This window comes from Arachis ipaensis, chromosome B1, assembly GCF_059453495.1.
Source record: "Arachis ipaensis isolate K30076 ecotype BB chromosome B1, ASM5945349v1, whole genome shotgun sequence".
Taxonomy (NCBI): domain Eukaryota; kingdom Viridiplantae; phylum Streptophyta; class Magnoliopsida; order Fabales; family Fabaceae; genus Arachis; species Arachis ipaensis.
This window is the reverse complement of record NC_142436.1, coordinates 112237569-112259563: the sequence shown is the minus strand read 5'-3', so window position 1 is coordinate 112259563 and position 21995 is coordinate 112237569. Positions and strand designations below refer to the sequence as shown.

The following is a 21995-nucleotide window of genomic DNA, read 5'->3' as shown; positions in this document are numbered from 1 at the left end:
ACCAACATTTGACCACCTTCCTGAGAATATGTGACACAGTGAAATCTAATGGTGTTCATCCTGACGCCTATAGATTGCTCTTATTTCCCTTCTCACTCAGAGACAAGGCAGCCAAATGGCTGGAATCCTTCCCAAAGGAGAGCTTGACAACTTGGGAGGATGTGGTGAACAAATTCTTAGCAAGATTCTACCCTCCTCAATGAATCAATAGGCTGAGAGCTGAGGTTCAAACGTTCAGGCAACAGGATGGTCAGACTCTGTATGAAGCATGGGAGAGGTTCAAAGACTTAACAAGGAGGTGTCCACCTGACATGTTCAACGAATGGGTCCAGCTGCACATTTTCTACGAAGGGCTCTCTTATGAGTCAAAGAAGGCAGTAGACCATTCATCTGGAGGGTCCTTGAACAAGAAGAAGACCATTGAGGAAGCCATAGATGTTATTGAAACAGTAGCAGAAAACGACTACTTCTATGCTTCCGAAAGAGGAAACACAAGAGGAGTGATGGAGCTAAACAATGTAGATGCTCTGTTGGCCCAAAACAAGCTCATTACCCAGCAGCTGGCTGACCTCACCAAGAAGATGGAGATGAACCAAGTAGCAGCAATCTCCACTTCATCAACAACACAAGAAGGAGTAAACCAAGAAGCAGAAGGAAGTCAGGAGCAAGCCAACTACATTGGGAATTCACCAAGGAAAAACTATGATCCATACTCCAAGACCTACAACCCTGGATAGAGAAATCACCCGAACTTTGGGTGGGGAAGTGAGCAAGATCAAAACCAAGACCAGAGACGTTACAACTCCAACAACAATGCAGCTCACCAACAATTCACCCAGAGGACATCTCAACACCCCCACAATAACAACTCTCCACATACTTATCAAAACCAAAACAGCACATCTGCTCCGAATCACTCATCAATTGATGACAGGCTCTCTAAGATTGAAGCCTTACTTGAAGGAATAAGCCAAGAGATTCAAGAAAATAAGGTGTTCAAAGAGGAGGTGCGAGCCAATATTAAGAACCCGGGAGAAACCATTAGAAAGATGGAATTCCAGGTGGGATATTTAGCTGAGAAGATTCCCAAACCTACTGATAGCTTCCCAAGTGACACTGAGAAAAACCCCAAGGGAGAAGCAAAGAAAGTAAGATGGGAAGATTGCAAAATGGTCACTACAAGTGATCAAGAGATTGAAGACAAGCAAGGCAAAATGTGCAAACAACCTGAAGACAACTCAGTAAAGGAGGAGGATAGAGATCACAAAGAACCAGAAATCTCACAACAAGAGCTGCTGAAGCTCTATGCACCATTCCCTCAACTGCTCAATGGTGCTGTGGGAAAAAGAATATACTCAAGGTTCCTAGACTTGTTTGCATCTCTGCATGTGAACATACCATTCATCAAGGCAATTCAACAAATGCCTGCATTCATCAAATATATGAAGGAACTTCTTCCCAGGAAAAGCTCACTCAAGGGAGGGCAGACTATAGTGATGAACAAGGAATGTAGTGCCCTTATTCAACCTGAGTTACCTACAAAAAGAAGAGACCCAGGAAGTTTTCATATCCCTTGTGCCATAGGTGAAACTATGTTCGACAGAGCACTATGCGATTTAGGGTCCAGCATCAATTTACTGCCCTTATCCCTGGTGAAGAGGCTGTAGATCAATGAGATAATGCCTACAGATGTCATTATCAGACTGGCTGACAAAACTCAAAAGCAAGCAATAGGAGTGGTGGAAAATGTGTTGCTAAAGGTTGAGAAGTACTTTCTCCCAACAGACTTTGTCATTCTGGACATGGAAGAAAGTCACACTCACCCAATCATATTGGGAAGACCATTTCTAGCTACGGCCAGAGCACTTATCGATGTAGAGAAAGGGGAGCTAATATTGAGAATCCATGATGAACGACTCAGCTTCAATGTTTTCAAACTCTCACAAGAAACAGATCAAGAGGACAAGGAACTAAGCACAAATGATAATGAGACACTGAAGGAGGAAACAAGCACTGAAGCACAGCCAGTTCGTTCTGAGACCCCCTTAACTAACAAACAAGGAAAACAGCAATTGCCACAGCTCAAGGAAAAGTTGGAGGAACCCAAACCTCTAGAGGCAGGTGAAGATAGCATCACAACTCCTTGGAGAAAAGAGGTCACCAAGGGGAAGGCAACCTCAAAAGAAACAAAAAAGAAGGTATTAAGGAGATGGAGGAACAAGAAGATCCCTACGGAAGACTTCTCTCCAGGGGATAGAGTTGTCTCAGCCTACTTCCCGGATATTCCCCCTAATATCCCTACTGTGCCATCTCAATTACCCAAGGTCTTCACTATCAACAGAGTTCTTTTCCTGGAACATGTGGAGATCATTGATCCAACCAATGGATACAAGTCCACAGCAAGAGGGGAGGACTTTAAGCACTACCAACCACCGTGATGAAAGAAAAAAAAACGTCAAGCTAGTGACGCTAAAGAAGCGCTTCATGGGAGGCAACCCATGTTTTATATGCTTTCAAATGATAATGAATAAGTCAATCTTTATGAGCTTCAATCCAAACTTAACAAACAATTGGTGAAAGTCTTCTTATGCAGAATATAGTGAGGAACAAGTTTGGTGTTCAAAGCGAACCAAGTTGCATGCTAGTCTTGGGAGCTTTGAACACAAAACTTTCATCACAGTGCTTCAGACTAAGTTTGGTGTCACCCCATGGTGCCACCAAAATGCATATAAGGAACCACCAATAGTTAGTCAGTTGGTTGAAATTCATAAACAAACAATCAAATCCTTTCTTTCATTTTATTCTAGCCGTAGAGTTTTAATTTTTTTTATATATTAATTCCCTTATTTCAAATCTTTATAGGAAAGGAAAAGAAGCATAAAAAGGATTGATTGGACAATTAAATGGGGGAGATTTCACCACTTAATGAAGAGCACTACACACATGTCTCAAGAAGGAACGCATGGGGAAACGCTGCCATGCAACATTGGAGAAAGAAGACCCTTGAAGAACGAACCAATCACTCTCATTAAAGTGATGATCCTTGTCTTCCCTTCATACACAACCCCATCCGTTCATCTAGTAAACATTCATGCAATCCACACCCTTCATCCACTCATGATTTTCTTATATAAGTGAACCGTAGTGCATGCTCACTCCTCACATTCAAATCCCCACTCTCCACACTTCTATTGGCACACTAAACCCTTCATCACAAATTGCTTTAACCAATCCTCTCTTCATCTATCCGAAGCCTCAAACCCCCTCAAACAACAATTCAAGCCATGGCATCATCAAGCTCAAAGAGGCAAAAGAGGAAAGGGCCTATGGAGAGTGCTCCTTTTGATGACAAGAGATTCAAGACTGCCTTTCATGAGCATGAATTTGAGCGGATAAGTGTCAGAAGGATATTGCCAGAATTAATCTTCCAAATCAATGCAAATGAATCACCACAGATTTGGAGAAAAATCGAACAGAGGGGGTGGCAATTGCTCACCAGTCCAGAGGGAAAGATCAATGGAAACCTCATCAAAGAATTCTATGCAAATGCAGTTAGAGAGGATAAGACCAAAGCCCCAACCTTCAAAAGCTATGTGAGAGGAAGGGAGGTGGACTTCAGCCCAAGTGCCATAACAAGAGCTCTTCAATTAAAATCACCTCATTTTGATGAGGAGAGTTATCAGGAAAGGATAAGTAGAAGCCCCGATAAGGATGAGCTCTCAGAGATAGCATCAGACATCTGTGTCATAGCCGCTGACTGGGAGAGGTACTCAGATGGGAGACCAAAATTCATAAAAAGGGGGGACCTTCACCCTGAAGCCAAAGGGTGGTTTGAGCTTGTAAGGAGGTCCATCCTACCAGCTGCTAACAATTCGGAGGTTAACATCAATCGAGCCACTATGGTACAATGCTTAGTACAAGGTGGGGAAATCAAGGTGCATGAGCTCATTGCCGAAGGGATTCAAGAGTCAGCTGAGAAAGCTGACTCAGGAGCCAGACTTTGGTACCCCAGCACCATTCTCCGCTTGTGCAACAAGGCCAAGGTAGTATTTGAGGACAGCAGCCCAGACTGGGTAAACCCAGGTAGGCCAGTCACCCTCGAGCGAATGGTCTATACCACACCGGCTCAGCAACTAAGAAGGCCACATATAGGAAGGCAAAAGGCCCAGGAAGAAGCTCATCAAGAGGAATACCATCAGGAAGAACATCAACAAGAAGAGTATCATGACCCAGCCAACTTGAATATGACTCACCTTCTAAGAGCCATTGAAGATTTAGGACAGAGACATATGGAAGGACAAGAGCAAATACTGAACCGGCTGAACCAACAGGAAGCACGGCAAAAACAACAAATGGAGCAGCAGCAGGAATACTACTCTCAGCTCACTCAAGCCATCAACCAAGTGAATGAGAGGCAAGAACTTCAAGAGAAGCACTTGCAAGAGCTCAACCAGCGACAGATAGCCCAAATGAAAACTTTTAATGAGTTCAGTGTACTCAATGAAGGAAGGCAACTACATAGGGAAGAGTTCTATGTAAACACTCAAGCCGAGTTGAACTACATGACCAGTAATATGCATCATCTACACTATGCCATCCCTGCATATGATAAAGTTCAAAAAGAATTTGTAGAACAAGAAGAGAGAAAAGTGAAACAGCAAAAGGAGACACTCAAGAAGAAGATGGAAGATAGTGGTTTCTGAAGGAAGCTGCTTGGAAAAGGCAAGGGAAGTGGAAGTACAAGTACTCAAGAGAGACACAATGAGGATAAACAAGGATGGGAGCATGGACATCCACATGAATGAAAGGTGGTGGAGTTCTTTTTAGTCCATCTTTTCTATGCTTTAAATAAGGAAGATCTTGTATGAAATAGAACATACTTCCATGTCATGTTTAAATTTTTTTAAATTCTGTCTTTTAAGTTTTTCCTTCTGAATAGGTCCATGATTACTGGTCTTTATGTCACTGCATCACTCCCTTATTTACTTGTAAGCTTGTCCCTTTTTAAATCAAATAAAAAGAGAATGATTATAGTTGTAAAAGACCAGAGTGGAGTTTATATTGTGGAAGTGCATTCATGAATCTTTGGGGTAGTCATAAGTTAGCTAAGTTGGTTCAACCACAAGGCTAGGAGGACAACTATCTATCCTGAATACTTTGCTTTGGATACACTCATGAGACTAAGTTAATAACAAGATCCTAAGAAGAGAAAAGGGAAAGAACAATGGAAGTGAAAAACAAAAGAAAAAGAGTAAGCAATAAGGCTAGGCATCAATGGTTTTAAGCTTGAGGCAAGTGTCTGTGGTGCTCCTGTGTGAGGGATATACTTGGATGAATAAGCTCTTAGGGGTGCCTTATCACTTGGTAACTTGGGTTAACTAACTCGGGATTATCAGCTGAAAGTCCACTATCAAGAGTAACCTTCACTACAGAACACTTAGTAACCCAAAGAGGTGCTGGACACCAAGGTCTCAAGAAAAGAAAATAAATAAACTAAATGCCTGTAGTGTGTATGTATGGGGGATAGGCTTGAGGGAGTAAGTCCTTAGGGGTGTCTCAACACCTAGCACCTTGAACCAACTGGTTCGGGAGTGTTGGCTGAAAGCTTATCTTAAAGAGTTGCCCCCTTACAAAGCACTTAGCCTAAATAACACAAACAACCCTTGTAATAACAATAAAAGGATCAATGAATAAAAGTCTCATGGGATATGAACAAAGTGGGTGTTTTAGGACAGGATAAAGGTCTGAAAGCCAGTAATGGAATGAACCTAAGTTGCTATGCATGAAACCACCATAAAATCAGTAATATGACTTCCACAAGGATGACTCATTCCTCTGGATATTCCATTCATCATGCTCTTGTTCCAGTACTTGCTTAGGAACAAGCAAGCTTTAAGTTTGGTGTTGTGATGCCAGGACATTTTGGCCAGTTTCACTGACCTTTTCTTTACTGTTTTTAGGTTAGTTTCATGCATTTCTTTAGGAAATAAGCTATTTTCGGGTAAATATTCACTTATGCCTTGACTCAAGCATACATTGTGCATTTTACATGATTTCAAGAGGATTTTGCATAAGTTTAGTGACAAATATTATGTTGCATTACTCATGACTTGGACTGGAGCTTTGATGCACTTTGTTGCTTGATTTCAGGACCAAAAAGGAGCAAGAAAGGGGAGGTAACTTGCAAAGATTAATGAGAAAAGTGATTGCCAATAACACTCTCAAAAAAAGCCATCAATGCCCACGTTAGAGAGTCATGTTAACCAAGTTAACGTGAACTCTAACGTGGAGAAGAGAAGTTGAGCCAACGTTAGTGACATTCAACATTGTCACTAACGTTGGCAATCACTCATAAGTGGCCACGTTAGAAGCCACGTTAACCTAGTTAACGTGGCCTCTAACGTTAAAGGGGGGGAGAGAAGCCAACGTTAGTGACACTCAACATTGTCACTAACGTTGGCCTATGGTGCTAAGTACCACGTTAACTCCCACGTTAACTTGGTTAACGTGGGAACTAACATAGAAGATGAAGAGTTGTCGACAACGTTAGTGACACTCAACATTGTCACTAACGTTGAAGCAACCACACAACCCCCGAGAGTCACGTTAACTTCCACGTTAACTTGGTTAACGTGGAAGCTAACGATGAGAAATGAAGGATGAGCCAACGTTAGTGACACTCAACATTGTCACTAACGTTGGGATGGCTAAAAGATGGCCACGTTAGAAGCCACGTTAACCTAGTTAACGTGGACTCCAACGTGAGACCAAGGGGCACATTGGAACGTTAGTGACAATGTTGAATGTCACTAACGTTCTCGAAGGATGGCAAAGGCCACGTTAGAAGCCACGTTAACCTAGTTAACGTGAGCTTTAACGTGAAGCAAGAAGGGGCACACTGGAACGTTAGTGACAATGTTGAGTGTCACTAACGTTCTTGAAGGTTGACAAAGCAACGTTAAAAGCCACGTTAACCTAGTTAACGTGGGTTTTAACGTAAGGAAAAAGGGGTGCATTGGAACGTTAGTGACAATGTTAAGTGTCACTAACGCTCCCGAACTTGGACTTTCACTAAATGATTAACACTCCTTACGCCCTGAGCTTAAGTCTCTGCCCACTCCGCACTTTCTCTCTGCAAGTAAAGCCAAGCCCAAATAAAGAAAGGAACTGCTTCAAACTCAAGATCCAAAGGCCCAAGACTTGAAGAGTGATCTAGAAGCTGAGAAGAGTAGTATATATAGGAGTAGCTTTGAATTGTAAAATAGTTCAGGAGGCTAAAGAATTACTCTCTGTATTTACTTTCTTTGCAATTTCTAGTTTTATGATGTATTCTCCATCTTTGTTTTCATCTTCAAGAGCTATGAACAACTAAACCCCTTTCATTGGGTTAGGGAGCTCTGTTGTAATTTGATGGATCAATACTAATTTTCATTGTTCTTCTTCTATCTTTCCTCTTGATTTTACTTGAAGGCTTTCGATCTTCATCCAATTGAGTAGTTATCTTGGAAGAGAAGCTATTCAAACTTGGATCTCTTTTGAACCTTGGAAGAGGAATGAAGAGATCAAGCTAGAAATGCTTTCTCATGCTGGACCAAATTGGGTTTGGATGGGTATGTGACTGTAACCCTCTCAATACTTGGTTTGGGAAATGCATGTGGTATAATCAGTGACCATACTTCATCTCTTCTCATGAGCAATTGACCAAGGAATTGGCTATTAATCAAGATTTGAGAGATTGAATTGCAAGGAATTGTAATTCAATCACTTAAGATTGCCAAGGAGATCAATGAGTGCATTGATTGAGGAAGAGATGAAAATGAACTTGATCTGGAGAATTGCAACATCTCCTAAGCCCAATGAACTCCCCATCTCTAATCTTACCCATTCTCTTTAATTTCTGCGATTTACTTTTATGAGCAAATCCCCCATTCCCATTTATAATTCTGCAATTTACTTTCAGTCATTTACTTCCATTCCTTTAATTCTAGCATTTACTTTTCTGTTATTTACATTCCCACCATTTTATTTTCTGCAACTCTCAACCCAATTTCTGGATTCGCTCAACTAGAACATTCTTCTAATTAAAGTTGCTTGATCAATCAATCCCTGTGGGATTCGACCTCACTCAATTGTGAGTTTTTATTTGACGACAACTTCGGTACACTTGCCGAAGGAAGATTTGTTGAGACAAGTTTTCCCCGCATCAAAAGTAGTCTCTGATATTAACTATTTGTATCAAAAAAGATTTTAAAAATCTCAACTACAGCATAAATATTATTGAGATTGAAAAAATTGTACTATATTAGTTTTTACTTCTTTTCATGCGATTTTATCGTGTGAACTCAACTGACACATATTCTTTCATGTTGGACTAAATGAAATGACCTTACCTTAACTTTGATGCTAAATATTTGATTAAATAATATTATTTAATTTTAATGAATTACGTCGTATCCCTATAATAAATATGTAAAGTCACTTATGGTGTGAGAAACAACTAAATAGAAAAGTAGTAAGTGATTAATGTGGTGTAATATTTTTAATATAAAAAATATTTACAGTGTGAGCAGGAGACATTTTGTATACGGCAGATCTCAGAACAGCTCATTATTTTTAATATGAATATAAAGTGTGTGTAATGCTGAGTTATGGAGGTATGGGTACACTGTTGTGACAGCGTTAGTTTTTTGAAGTTCGGGGAAAGAAATCGGACCGTCCGATTTCTTTGTGGCAAAAAAGGGGAACACAAATCGGATGGTCTGATTTGTGTAGGCAAAAAAATTTTAAATCTTTGTTTGTATAGTCTTTGGACGGTCCGATTTCATGCATGCAATTTTTTTATTTGTATATAAGGCTTATCGAACGATCTGATTTCAGTTCTTTAAAATATTTGAAATGGTAAAAATGCGGTCGGACTGTCCAATTTCTGTGTTATACCCAAAGTTGGCTGAACTCTCCATTTTTTCTTCGTCTCTCAATTCTCTCTTTGGAAACCCCTCTGGTTCTTTCTTCTTCTTCATTGATTCAACAGAAACAATACCAAGATTGAGAGTGTTTAATATGAATATATCATAATGGATGATAGAGTGATGTTAAAAGTATATTATCATGGACAAATTTTGTTATAAACAGCTGAAGGAGTGAAATATGTGTGTGAAAATCCATTAGATATCGTTATTCCATTCACATTCACTACAAAAAAAAAGAGTTTAAAATGGCATTGACATTACGGCGGTTTTCAAGAACCGCTGTAATACCCGGTTATTATGGCATTTTTGGTTGCTGCCATAATTAACTTTGTGTTTGCTGGCGGTCTGGGTGATTATGGCGGTTTTGAACCGCCGTTTTCACACATATATAAAACAAAAGAATTGCAACCCTAGCCTTAAACGAAACACACTATAACGGTGCTCTCGATCTCCCTTCTCTCTCCCTTCGCTCTCGATCTCCGACAACGCCGTTCTTCCCTCTCAGCTTCTCCTCTCTCCACCGGTTACGACTTCTCTAGGTACTTCTCCCTCTCTGCCAGTTACTGATTTGTTTCTCTGCAGCTCCCTCTCAAGTTCTCTAGGTACCTGTCCCTCTCCGCCAGTTACTGATTTCTTCGTTTTTGGGGGGGGTTTGTTTCTCTGCAGCTCCACGATCGGAGCTTGTGTTGAAGTATTCCATTGACGTTGGTGTGGGGGTGATTGACGCCGATCGGGTCTTGTGTTCAACTAGTCGATGATATCAGATCTTGGATTGACGGTAACTTCACTTTCTCTTTCCTTATGTATTTACTTCGATGCATGTGTCAATGGTTCAATTGCTGCCACTCTTATTATTGTTTTGGATTTTGCTAGTTAATTCATCCTGCTATTTCTTAATATAGTGAATTGATGAATGAGTTCAGACTGAATAAGCTTAGTGAAGTAGGGCTCTGTTCTGTATTCATTGATTTCTGGCCATTTGATTGTGCTTGTGCCTGTGGCATTCTGTTCATGGAGTTTAATTGCGTTCTTATTGCTTGAGATTATCCTGAAAAAATAGATCATTAACTCTTCTTCTTGAATGATGTTGGGGCTGGAGTTTTTCTTTATTTGGTTTTTGGTTTCCTCTGCTCCTATACTTTGTTCCTAGCATTCTGCTTGGGGAATTTCTGAGCAACTTATTGGTCAGGGTTATGATATTTGGTAAATATGCTTCTTAAGTTTTTTTCCTTATTTTCCTGATGATGGATAGTTTATGTGCTAAGTTTATTCCTGGTTGATTTAAGTGGTTCTTACTTTGTGTGCCTGATTATTGTCATATTCTTTTGTTTCATTGTGATTTCTCTTGGGATATTGTCGAGTATTGTGCAGATTTCTCATTGTTGTGTTGGTTTTAAACTTCAACTCCTTTATGTTTTGGGTCAATTTGCCGGGTTAGATTCTTTGGATTAATCATGTGTTACCATTGTGATTTTTAATTGGGTTATGGCCAAAATTGATGAAATTGTAATTTCTAATGGTCATTTCCTGCTCTTTGATTGTGCCTATCATATTCTTTTTATCCTCTTAGTTCTATTGAAAATGTGAATTTTTTCTATCTGCTCCACACTGCTGTGTCTTCAATTTCAATCAGGTATGGTTTGTGTTGCAGAAAGTCATGGTTGAAGAGCCTCCAAGACATGATCATTCATTAGTTGAGACTTGAGTGCTAAAACAAGAAAGAAACAATTAGGCTTTGATTTTTTCATTTTTATTTTTTCCCCCTCTTTCAGTGTCATCTTCTCTCACTGAACTCTTGTAGCTTATTATTGGTGTCTGAGTCAAATTATTTTCGGATTGCTCAGATTAATCAGAAGAGTATGTATGAATTCAAATTCCAGACAATATATTCATTTTCAGTAGTCAATGTGCAAAATATAAAGTAGTGAAACTGAGTATCATGCTACAACTGACTAAACTGTTAAGCACTTCAATTTTTTGTCTCTTGAAATTTTTTTGGTAGAGAAATTCATTTTTGAAATTTGGGAATTATACTTTTTTTACAAAAGTTTTTCTATTAAATTGTATAGGAGCTCATTGATTTAAACATTGTATAATGGAGCTTGTTAATTGGTAATTTCAACTATAAGATGAAAGATCACCTTATTACTAAGTTATAATTTTTGATGTATAGATTTTACTCACAAAAGAGCCTCTTTCCCTCATCTCTTCAGGCTTTGCTTTTGCTTTTAGGTTTGAAGTTTTCTTATATGATCCTTCTCTACTTTGCAGTTTGCTGAACTGATACAGCCTATTGAGGAAAGGATACACAATGTTAAAACTTTCATAAAGGTACAAAGGCAATGTTTTCCTTATGTTCTTACACATAATTTATCAAAAATAATCTCCTCTATTTCATGTACTTTTCTTACACAAATAAACAAATAAGTTTACTAGGTACATGAAAAATCTAATCTGTGCTGCAGTTTTTGAGCTTATTAACTAGTCAAATTTTGACATTGATTATAGTTGTTGCTGTTGCACTCAATTGCAAACTGATTTTAATAACTCACTGCAACTTGAATGCTTTCAAATGACATATTGTAAAAAGGAAAAAAATGAAATAACTAACTTATTTTAATAACTAGTCAATTTTAAAGTGCATTCTATTTAATTTGAGCATTTTCAAATTATTTTAATTTAGAGCTCTCATATGCAATAAGCTGGCATGCATTAATTCATTCACACACACAAAAATATTCCTCCTGTTCTTGTTCTAGTAAAAAGTAGAATAACCAAACATTGAACATAAATTGAAAAATTAAATTGCATCCCCTTAATAATTAGAGAATTTTAACTTGAACATTACGCTTGTGACTTTGATAATTTCATTCATCTAGGGCTATAACTCTATTGACTAGACATTTGTGACTTGTGAGCCATACCATACCATACCATACCATACCTATTTCTAGCTAGCTTCTCCTTTTTGTCATTTACAGAAATAGATTTATTAGAGGATCATTAATTAGGATAAGATAAACAATTTTATCCATGTTATACACCAACAACTGAAGACTTTTTATATGTCAATCATGCATGGACACGGTTTAATTGATTTTTATACTTATTTTTCTTAGTGAACGTCCAGCATCTCTCTTTATACTTTTTATACACCAACAATTTTATACTTTTTATACTTATTTTTATATGTCAATATATAAGTCCAGCATCTCTCTTTGATGTAACACATATATCAATATATAAATTCTTAGTGCAATAGGAGACAGTAGTAGTTTCTCATTATTAATATAGACTATGTTAATGCTATTACTTTTTTTTCCCATTCATTGATTTACTTGCTATTCATTGTTGTTGCTGATATTTCAGATACCTTAGTCTCCTTATTTCCCTCCAGATCTATTATTTGTTTCTTCTTTTTTTTTAAATACATTTTTTAAATGATAAAATTAAAAGGCAATTAATAATTTTTTATGTGAGATTAATATACTATTTCTGTTTTTCAAATTGATGAGTAATGTCTTTTTTAGCTTCTTAACTTACCCAGCTTCTTCTTTAGATCATATATACAACTACTTGAGAAGGAAAAATTCACAAAGTCACTGTTACAGCCACAAAATTATCATTTGAAAGAGGTAATTATAATTTTTTTTATAGTTTCTTTTAGAATACTATTTAAGTATTTGTTTAATATCTAATTTGCACAAACAAGAATAATTTTCTTACCTTTAGAATATATATAGACTTTTAATTTTTTTAAATCCCTATTTGTAGTCCCTCTTAGTCATGTCAATCGATAAGTCGTGGATTGGAAAACCACGAACCACGCATGAGTATAGAGATGGTTTAAACAAGTTTTTGGATTTTGCTTTTGAGCATCGGTCTCTCGCGGGTCGTCAGATTAAATGTCCTTGTCCGGTGTGTGGTTTTCGCAAGTGGCAAACAAGAGAGAAAGTTTTTGAACATTTAATAGTCAAGCCATTTCCAGAAAACTACAAAGTTTGGTATTGGCATGGTGACGAAGCAGTTAGAGTTGGGTCACAAGTTTATCAAACTAGTCATATTGTACAAGATGATTCGACATCTCAGCATCCAATGGTAACAATGCTCAATGACGCGTTTGGAGTCGCTGGATCTGACTTGAATGAAGATGGAGATGGAGATGGAGATGGAGGCAATACAGAAGATGGAGATGGAGATGAAGAGCATAGTGGAGAAAATGTAGAATTTCATAAGTTGTTGGAAGATGGTAATGAACCATTATATGAAGGGTGCACAAAGTATTCAAAATTGTCTTTCTTGATTAGTTTGTACCACATAAAGTGCTTATATAGAATAAGCGACAAAGCCATGACCGAAATCCTCAAGTTAATAAAAGATGCTTTTGGAAATGCCAAGATTTCAAATACATTCTATGAGGCCAAGAAAACCATAAACAAACTAGGGCTTAATTATACCAAGATACCAGCTTGCCCTAATGATTGTATGTTATATTGGGGGGAGGATGAAGATTTGCAAGAATGCAAAAGATGCAAGACATCTAAATGGACCGATGCTAAAAAGAAGAAACCGGCAAAGATATTGCGATACTTTCCACTAAAACCGAGACTTCAACGATTATTTATGTGTTCTAAGACTGCTCAATCAATGCAATGGCATGCTTCGGCAGAAAAGAAAGATTCGAAGATGAGGCATCCGCGAGATTCTGAAGCTTGGAAGACATTTGATTTACTTCATGATAGGTTTGCCGAAGATCCTCGAAATGTACGTCTTGGTCTTGCAGCTGATGGATTCAACCCCTTTGGAGCTATGCGTACAAACTATAGCGTTTGGCCAGTGGTGCTTATTCCATACAATCGACCTCCATGGGAGTGCATGAAGCCAACATCACTAATCTTGTCAATGATTATTCCCGGAGAGAAAATGCCGGGGAACAACATAGACGTATACTTATAACCTCTTATCAAAGAGTTAAAAGAGTTGTGGCATGATGGTGTTCAAACATTAGATAGGTTCAAGAATGAAATGTTTACATTGCGAGCAGCATTAATGTGGACAATTAGTGATTTTCCAGGCCTTGGTAACTTATCTGGGTGGAACGTACACAGTAAATATGCTTGTCCCACATGTAACTTCAACACTGATTCATATAGATTAAAGCATGGTGGAAAATGGTGTTTTTTGGGGCATCGCCATTTCTTAGAAAGGGGTCATAAGTTTAGGCTAAGTCGTGCAAAATTTAATGGAAAAATTGAGTTGAGGGATCCCCCAGCAGTACTAACAGGGTCAGAAATATTGGAACAACTTGAAGGCATCAATGTTTCATTTGGGAAGGAACTACAGGCAAGTAAAGGTAAGAGGACTCGACGAAAAGTTGTTGAAGAAGATGATGAATCGGGGATGTGGAGGAAGAAAAGCATATTTTTTGATCTTCCTTATTGGGAGTCTAACTTATTGCGCCACAATCTAGATGTCATGCATATTGAAAAGAATGTTTGCGACAATGTGTTATACACTTTGCTCAATGAGACTGGAAGGTCAAAGGATAATCTCAAAGCTCGTAAGGATCTCAAAGAAATGGGTATAAGGAAAGATTTATGGCCAGATGAAAATGGAAGATATCATCCATCTTTGTTCACAATGTCAAATTCCATGAAAGATGTATTCTTGCGTACTATAAAGAATATTAGAGTACCAGATGGTCTCTCGAGTAATATTTCACGGTGTGTTGACCTGAAGCAAAGAAAGCTCTCTGGATTGAAAAGCCATGATTGCCACGTCCTTATGCAGCAACTATTACCCATTGCCATACGTAATGTGCTACCAGATAAAGTTACTGCAGTGCTAATAGAGTTGTCTTCATTCTTTCAACAGTTGTGCTCTAAAAGCTTAAGTCTTACAGAACTTGAGAAGCTCCAACCTCGAATAATCCTTACCCTTTGTCATTTAGAAATGTTGTTCCCTCCTTCTTTCTTTACAATCATGGTTCATTTAACCTGTCATCTAGTTGATGAAGCAAAACTTGGAGGACCAGTACACTATAGGTGGATGTATCCTATTGAGAGGTAAATATCTCTTTTCAATCATTGTTCATTTAACCTGTCACTTAGTTATATCTTGCTTACTAAAGCCAATTATACAAACTAGGTATTTAGGACATTTGAAGTCCTATGTACGAAACAAAGCTAAATCAGAAGGTTCTATAGCTGAGGGATATGTGGCTGAAGAAGCTCTTACATTTTGCTCTCGATACTTAGAAGGGATTGAGACAAGATTTAATAGGCCACCACGTGTTGATGATCGTCCGGATGGTAATTACAATACACATGTTGATTCACTTTTTCCACAAATGGGTAACTCTAAGGGAGCTTTCACAGTATTTGAGTTGTCACCTATGGAAAAAAAACAAGCACATCGCTATGTGGTTTTAAATTGTCCATATGTCAAACCGTTCATTGAGTAAGTACTTAAGGATTTGCGTACATGTTTTTTATTTACTTGAAAATAGTTGTTTAGTTAGAGTTAAACTTTCATATCTGACAGTGACTTCAAAGATTTTGTACGAAGACGATCTAAGGGTAAAAGGCCTTCAAATGTAGAGATAGAAAAAAGAGTTAACAAAGATTTTGTTACTTGGTTTCCTACGCAGGTAAATAGAAAAGTGATCTTTTTTGCTAATATTGAGCAGTATTTGTGGATATAATAACTAATATGTTGTTCTATCATAATAGCTTATGAACCCAGACGTTATGAATACTGTGCATGAGGATTTGAGATACTTAGCGATGGGTCCATCACGATATGCCAAAAGGTTTTCTACATTTAGTATCAATGGGTTCTCCTTTCGAACTACCAATCGAGACAATGGGTTAAAGACCCAGAATAGTGGAGTTTTCTTAATGTCTTCAACTCCTTGTGTTGCTAGCGCTAGTGATGCTAATGTTAGGAATGCTGATTTGTCATATTATGGCAAATTAGAAGATATTATAGAACTAAGCTACAATGGCCGATTTTGGGTTACTTTATTCAAATGTAAATGGGCTGACACCACTAGAGAATGGGGCTGTAAAAAGGATAGTTGGGGTTTTACTTCTGTTAATTTTTCACGAGTAATACACAGTGGTGACCGAGAGGAGGATGATCCATATATTGAAGCCTCACAAGCTCGAATGGTGTATTTTGTCAATAATGAAGTGAATAAAGATTGGAGTGTTGTCGTGCATTTGAAGCCAAGAGACTCATATGATATTGGGGGAAATGAAGATGATGAAGCATGTGAGAATGAGCCATGGTTAGAGCAAAACTTGGATTCTTTATTTGAAAATGGTGATAATCTATCATTGTTAAGAGATGAGGTAGATGATGAACTACTAGATGATGATATTGGAGAAGACGAACACATGTCGGAATAGTTAGTAGGTTAAATTAATTTATGGTATGAAATTTATATTTAAGTTTTCATTTAATTATAATTCACATTTTATCTATACTTATTAATTATTTTATTTCCAACTATTATTTTATTTCCAACTATCATTTAGTTATAATTCATATTTATGGTATGAAATTATTTTATCTATACATTATAGTAGTGCCTACTGATATATACTAGTTACTAGGTCTTCAAATTTAACTTGCAGATATGTAACTTCCTGAATTTCTTGATCTATTATGCAGATATGCCAAAGCAAAAGAGGTACAAGAATCTACTTAAAGCAACAGCAGCTGCAAATTCTTCACAAGACAAGTCAATTGCAGCTGCAAATTCCTCCCGAGACAAGTCGGCAGCTTCAAATGCATCACAAGTCAAGTCCGCAGCAGCTGCAAATTCCTCCCAAGAGACATCGGCAGCTACAAATTCCTCCCGAGACAAGTCGGCAGCAGCTGTAAATTCCTCCCGAGACAAGTCAGCAGCTTCAAGTTCCTCCCGGGATAAGTCAGCAGCTTCAAGTTCCTCCCGAGACAAGTCGACAGCAGCTGCAAGTTCTTCATGAGACAATTCAGCAGCAGCTGCAAGTTCATCCCGAGACAAGTCGGCAGCTTCAAATTCTTCTGAGCATCCATCCGAACCTAAACGTAAACGTGGACGTGAATCTAAACATTATTGGACTGTTGATGCCATAGGTATGTATAGATGTTTTATTATGTTATTATTATCAAAAAGCAAGAAGCATTCAGAACCTAAAATAAAGAACAAACACATTATTGGTTTAGAGAATACTAGTGTGTGAAATTATTATATATTAATTAAGCAGCCATGATTCCTTCAGAATTCTGTTCGACTAAGTTATCTACCAGTAATACCCAAAAAATTAAAGCAAATTAACATTAACTAAACTATATTTTAGGGCTTTAATTAAATAAGACTGTAGCAGTGGAATACAATATTGGCATCATGTGCGCCATATCTGCTTCTTTTCCTGATTTTAAGTAGTGTTTCTCCCAGTTAATGCCTTCCTGTTCTAGACACACATGTCATATATATACTTGTTTCCTATATTAGCATATGTGGAATTTTGCTGATGATAAAAACTAGATACTAAACATTATTATTGTATGTACTCATTTATAGCTGGGTTTTGGGATCATGCTTTGCTTTGTTACATGCAATTGGTGATAAATTTCATTATAGCAGAGAAATTATTTAAAAATTATTTATTTTATTAAGTTCAGTGTTTTGGTTCAACATTTGATGTATTCCTTTTCCCACCTGTTGGTTTCAATATATTTTCGTTTTTCTTTTCTTTTGTATTTCCTTAGTTGCCACATGCAATGCTCAGATTTGTTAAAACTAAGTTTGAACAATTGTACTTATATATGTTGACATTCAATTACTTGGGCTATTATGAACTTGAAAATATGCTTTTGATGAGAAAACATAAGGCAGAAAATGATCAGCTTTATTTTTACATTCTTTCTACATGGTCCTTTTTTGGTGAACTTAGAATTCCATGGGTGCATATAGGTATTATTCATTTGAAAAGGAAAAGAAGTTAATATCTGGATGAACCTTTTGTGTCTATGTAAAATTTTGTAAGTACTTCACTGCTTCAATCTTGATTATCTTCCACCTGAATCACTTGGATTGTAATATCTGTAAGATATGTGCAGTGAGAGAGTTCCTTAGCAGGAAAACTAACATCGATCCAGATTGATCTGTTCTGTTTTGTTCTCTTTTTCCTTTTCTAGATTTAGTGCAATTTGAATGCTACTATAGTGAGAACATGTTATATCCTGATTGATTGTGTTTATAGTGCTTTCTTTCAACTTCATGCCCTATTCTTTAGTTGTAAAGTTATTATTAAGTTAATTCTATAGTGTCTATTATTTAAAAATTATTTATTTTATTCTTTAGTCGCTCATTTACTTATTTATTTATACTCATTTGTCTATTTTAGATGAGTACGGAGCTAGTACACGCCTTCATTTATTAGTGAAGGATGTGCATAATTTGCCAGAAGGTTTGCGCATAGTTGTCACTTTTGATAAACATCATGCAGCAATAGGAGAAGCAGCTGGACTCCTTGCAGGAGTTTGTGGGCAATTGGCCACCAATTGTGTAGCATTTCCAATCAGTTTTGAAAAGTGGTCAGACATTCCAAAAAGCTTTTTTGAAAATCAATGGAATATTTTTTTCCTAGTAAAAAGATTACTCAAACTCTAAAGCTTATTTCTTTGCCATTATTTAGTTATATTTGCTGGTTAATATATATTCTTTGTTATAATTGTGAAGGCTCGATTTTGCTTCAAAGTGAGTGATAACTTGGCCAAACGATTTTTGCTCCAATCACTTGGCAAAAAATGGAGGGAACACAGGATAAAGCTTTGGAATGATTTTTATGATCCGAGGTTGAGTAAAACCGAGATCATAAATAATGCACCAGAAGATATTGCTCCTGATCAATGGGCTTTATTTGTAGAATATCGTTTGAAGCCTGAAACTCAGGTAAGCCTTATATGAAGCAGATATTGCTGCTGCCTGCTCTTGTATTTTATTTTATATAGAGTTGGTAATGAACTAGTGATAGCTTCTCATGCAGTAGTGCTGCACTCTTTTTCCCTCTTGAAACCATTATTATTGTTATATGTTGAATGCATGTTTGGTTCTATTTAATTATGTCCAAATTTAACTTGCAGAAACTTTGTAAGAGGAATCAAGAAATTCGGCAAAAACAAATAATTCCTCATACTTCAGGTGCTAAATCAATTGCAAGAAGAAGGGCTGAATTGGTAATCAATTAATGCATGCATATCTAATCTATCTCAAATATAATGCATGCATCATCTCTTAATTTTCTGCATATCTAATCTATCTCAAATAATAATTAGATGAATGATATATACATGATTGAAGTTAGTAGGCTTCTAATTTTTTGATCGAGTCTTTCTACTTTTCTTAAATTTTAGACGGAAGAGACGGGAAAAGAAGTTAGTAGGGTTCAAATGTGGGACATCACTCACAAGAAAACAGATGGAAGTTATGTTAATGAAAAAGCTAAAGAAATAGCGGTAAGACTAAAGTGTAATAAGTAACTTGTTTCTATTTCTTTTTCTTTCTTTTTTATAAGATAATACTATTTTTTATTCTTTCTTTTTTTTATACATGTAGGAGAAGATTGAAGCACATAGCAGCCAACAACCGATGGAATTAACTCTTAATTCTCCTCTTGATGCTCTTGGAGTAGTTTTTGGGAAAGAGCACCCTGGTCGTGTTCGAGGTTTAGGTATGTGAGCTGTTCCAACAATTGCTTTCAAGAACAACACTACAAGGATTAGTCAAATGAATTTAGGTTCTTCAAATGATGTTGGAACATCATCTACTTGTGGTCCAAATGTGCAAGAAGAGTTGGATACCGTTAAAGCGCAATTGCAAGCGCTAGTCTCTTATATTGCTTCTAAGGAAGGAGGTAAAATTCCAATACAATTGGCTGGAATGTTTCCTACTCAACAAGTTTCACAGGTACAAATACAATTATCCTCTTTTTTTTCCTTTTGATGTGAAATAATTGTAAACAGTGGATTAATCTCTGCTTGATTAGTAGTGTTGCTGAGTTTGTTATAGCATTCAAGCTCTCGTGTATTTGTTGACAATCCATGTTGAAAGAAGTCATTACTGTAGTCTGATTGAGATAATAATAGACCAGTAGGGTTTGATTGTGATCCATATTCTTCACTTTTCAAGCCAAAAGGTTCTACAGTTTGAAAGATGTTTGACCCGTTAAGATAAGAATTATTGAAGCTGGGGTTTCCTAAGGGGAAATTAGGGTTATTCCCCATGTTAAGAAATGTGTTGCCGTTCATGATTTGCAACAGATTTTGCAACAGTTGTAGTTGAGTTAATTGAGAAGTAGCATCTCCTTGTAGAGCAATATTAGGGTTTCTCCCCCAAGTAATAGTGTTCATATTCATCATAGAATTCCCTCTTTTTTTCCTTTTGATGTGAAATAATTGTAAACTGTTCATGAATACTTTTGATCTCCAAAACAAGTTAAGATTCGGTCATGGTCACTGTTGGCTATTTGAATGTACTTTTGAGTGAAATAATTGTAAACTGTTCATGAATACAGATTTTGACTTCCCGTTCTGATTTTCTTCTAAATTATAATTGATTAACAAAAAGTGAAAAAAAAAAAGATTTATCAATGTTTGTGGTATATAGGCATAAGTAGGAAGCAGCTAATGATAATAGGTGAGCATGAGCATGTGTTATTGCTGGTTGTTGACTAAGGGTTGTTATTGTTGTTATTGCTTTGTTTGAAAATGATTCTATACATCAGTGAATAGAAAGATCTTAAGGCTTCATTCTTTGTCGCTGCTATGGTTAACAAGCACATGGGAAAGCTAATTAACAACTAGCACTAGTAGTATTATTAGTAACATTTTATATGTATTTTTTAGATGAATTCAAATTCATAATTATCCACTTATTATTAATATATGCATTTTTCTTGTATTTCTTGTGCTCATAATAATTATATTTTTGTTGTAGGGATTGGATCAGGAGAGTGAGATTCCATCACCAAAAGAGTTAGGAAGTAGGTCTTCTGGAGCAAGCAACAAGGAAGCTTGATATGTTAAGACGTATATTAAGAATTATATGTTAAGACAATTATAAGTCAGAATTAGTCAATGCTTGTTAAGGATTATTTTGATACTTTTTTTTTGGATTATGACATTTCAATTATGACTTGGATTATGACTTTTGGATCATGTATGAATTAAAAATCATCTTATGATGTTTGATTTATGGCTATACCTTTTGGTTATTATGAGATTTTAAAGTGAGTTTCGAAAATATCACTTTAAATTAGTGGTTTCAATCTTATTTTAAAAAGCATAAAATTGTCATCATAATTAGGTACAAACGGCGGTTAGAAACCCCCGTTTTAATTTAAAACGATGCCATTATACGCTGGTAGAAATGGCGGTTAAAAACTGCCATTTTAAACGAAAATGATGCCATTATATTTTGGTAAAAACAGCGTTAGAAACTGCCATTTTAAACGCAAAAGATGCCATTATAACGTGAAAAAAATGGCGGTTATCATGGAAAAAACGGCGGTTTCTAACCGCCATTTTAAACGGAAGAGGTGCCACAACATCCTGGTAAAAACGGCAGCTGTTCAAAAACCGCCATTTTATGCGGAAATAATGGCGGTTACAAACCGCCATTTTAACCCTCAAAACCGCCGTATTATCCACAGGTTATTATGGCGGTTTTCTAAAAACTGCCGTAATAACCAGAATGGCGCCCAGAATAATGGCGTTTCTTGGAGGTGCCAGTTTTGGTCATAATGGCGGTTATAACCGCCGTAATTACCCAAAATAACCGCCGTAATAACCTTTTTTTGTAGTGATTGTCGTTTGAAGAACTAAAAGGCGTGATTTGTGAGAAAATAGATTCTCAAATATCTAGGAGAGTGTCGTGCATTTTGTACAGGTATCCTATATCCATATTTAGTGAGTTCATTCAATTTCAAACCAAATATGTAACCAATGAAGCGAGCATGCAAGATATGTTTTCAG

At 36.9% G+C, this 21995-nt stretch overlaps 2 protein-coding genes, 1 non-coding gene and 1 pseudogene across 3 annotated transcripts; 3 read left to right on the top strand and 1 right to left on the bottom strand.

The window, feature by feature from the left end:
* Positions 1 to 209: 209 nt before the first annotated feature.
* Positions 210 to 313, bottom strand: LOC148577950 (small nucleolar RNA R71). The gene has a single exon (XR_015903723.1). It is a non-coding gene; the product is annotated as a small nucleolar RNA R71 (small nucleolar RNA).
* A 12442-nt stretch (positions 314 to 12755) lies between these two features.
* LOC110268033 (uncharacterized) lies at positions 12756 to 16381 on the top strand. Its single transcript, XM_088503341.1, has 4 exons — positions 12756 to 15034; positions 15117 to 15428; positions 15513 to 15618; positions 15701 to 16381. Exons 1-4 carry the CDS (start codon positions 13995 to 13997, stop codon positions 16379 to 16381), a joined length of 2139 nt encoding a protein of 712 aa, XP_088359467.1. The 5' UTR covers positions 12756 to 13994.
* Positions 12756 to 21039, top strand: LOC148577949 (uncharacterized). The gene is made up of 2 exons (XM_088503342.1): positions 12756 to 13523; positions 20959 to 21039. Exons 1-2 carry the CDS (start codon positions 12756 to 12758, stop codon positions 21037 to 21039), a joined length of 849 nt encoding a protein of 282 aa, XP_088359468.1.
* On the top strand, positions 16531 to 20578 carry LOC110266264 (uncharacterized; annotated as a pseudogene).
* Positions 21040 to 21995: the final 956 nt, after the last annotated feature.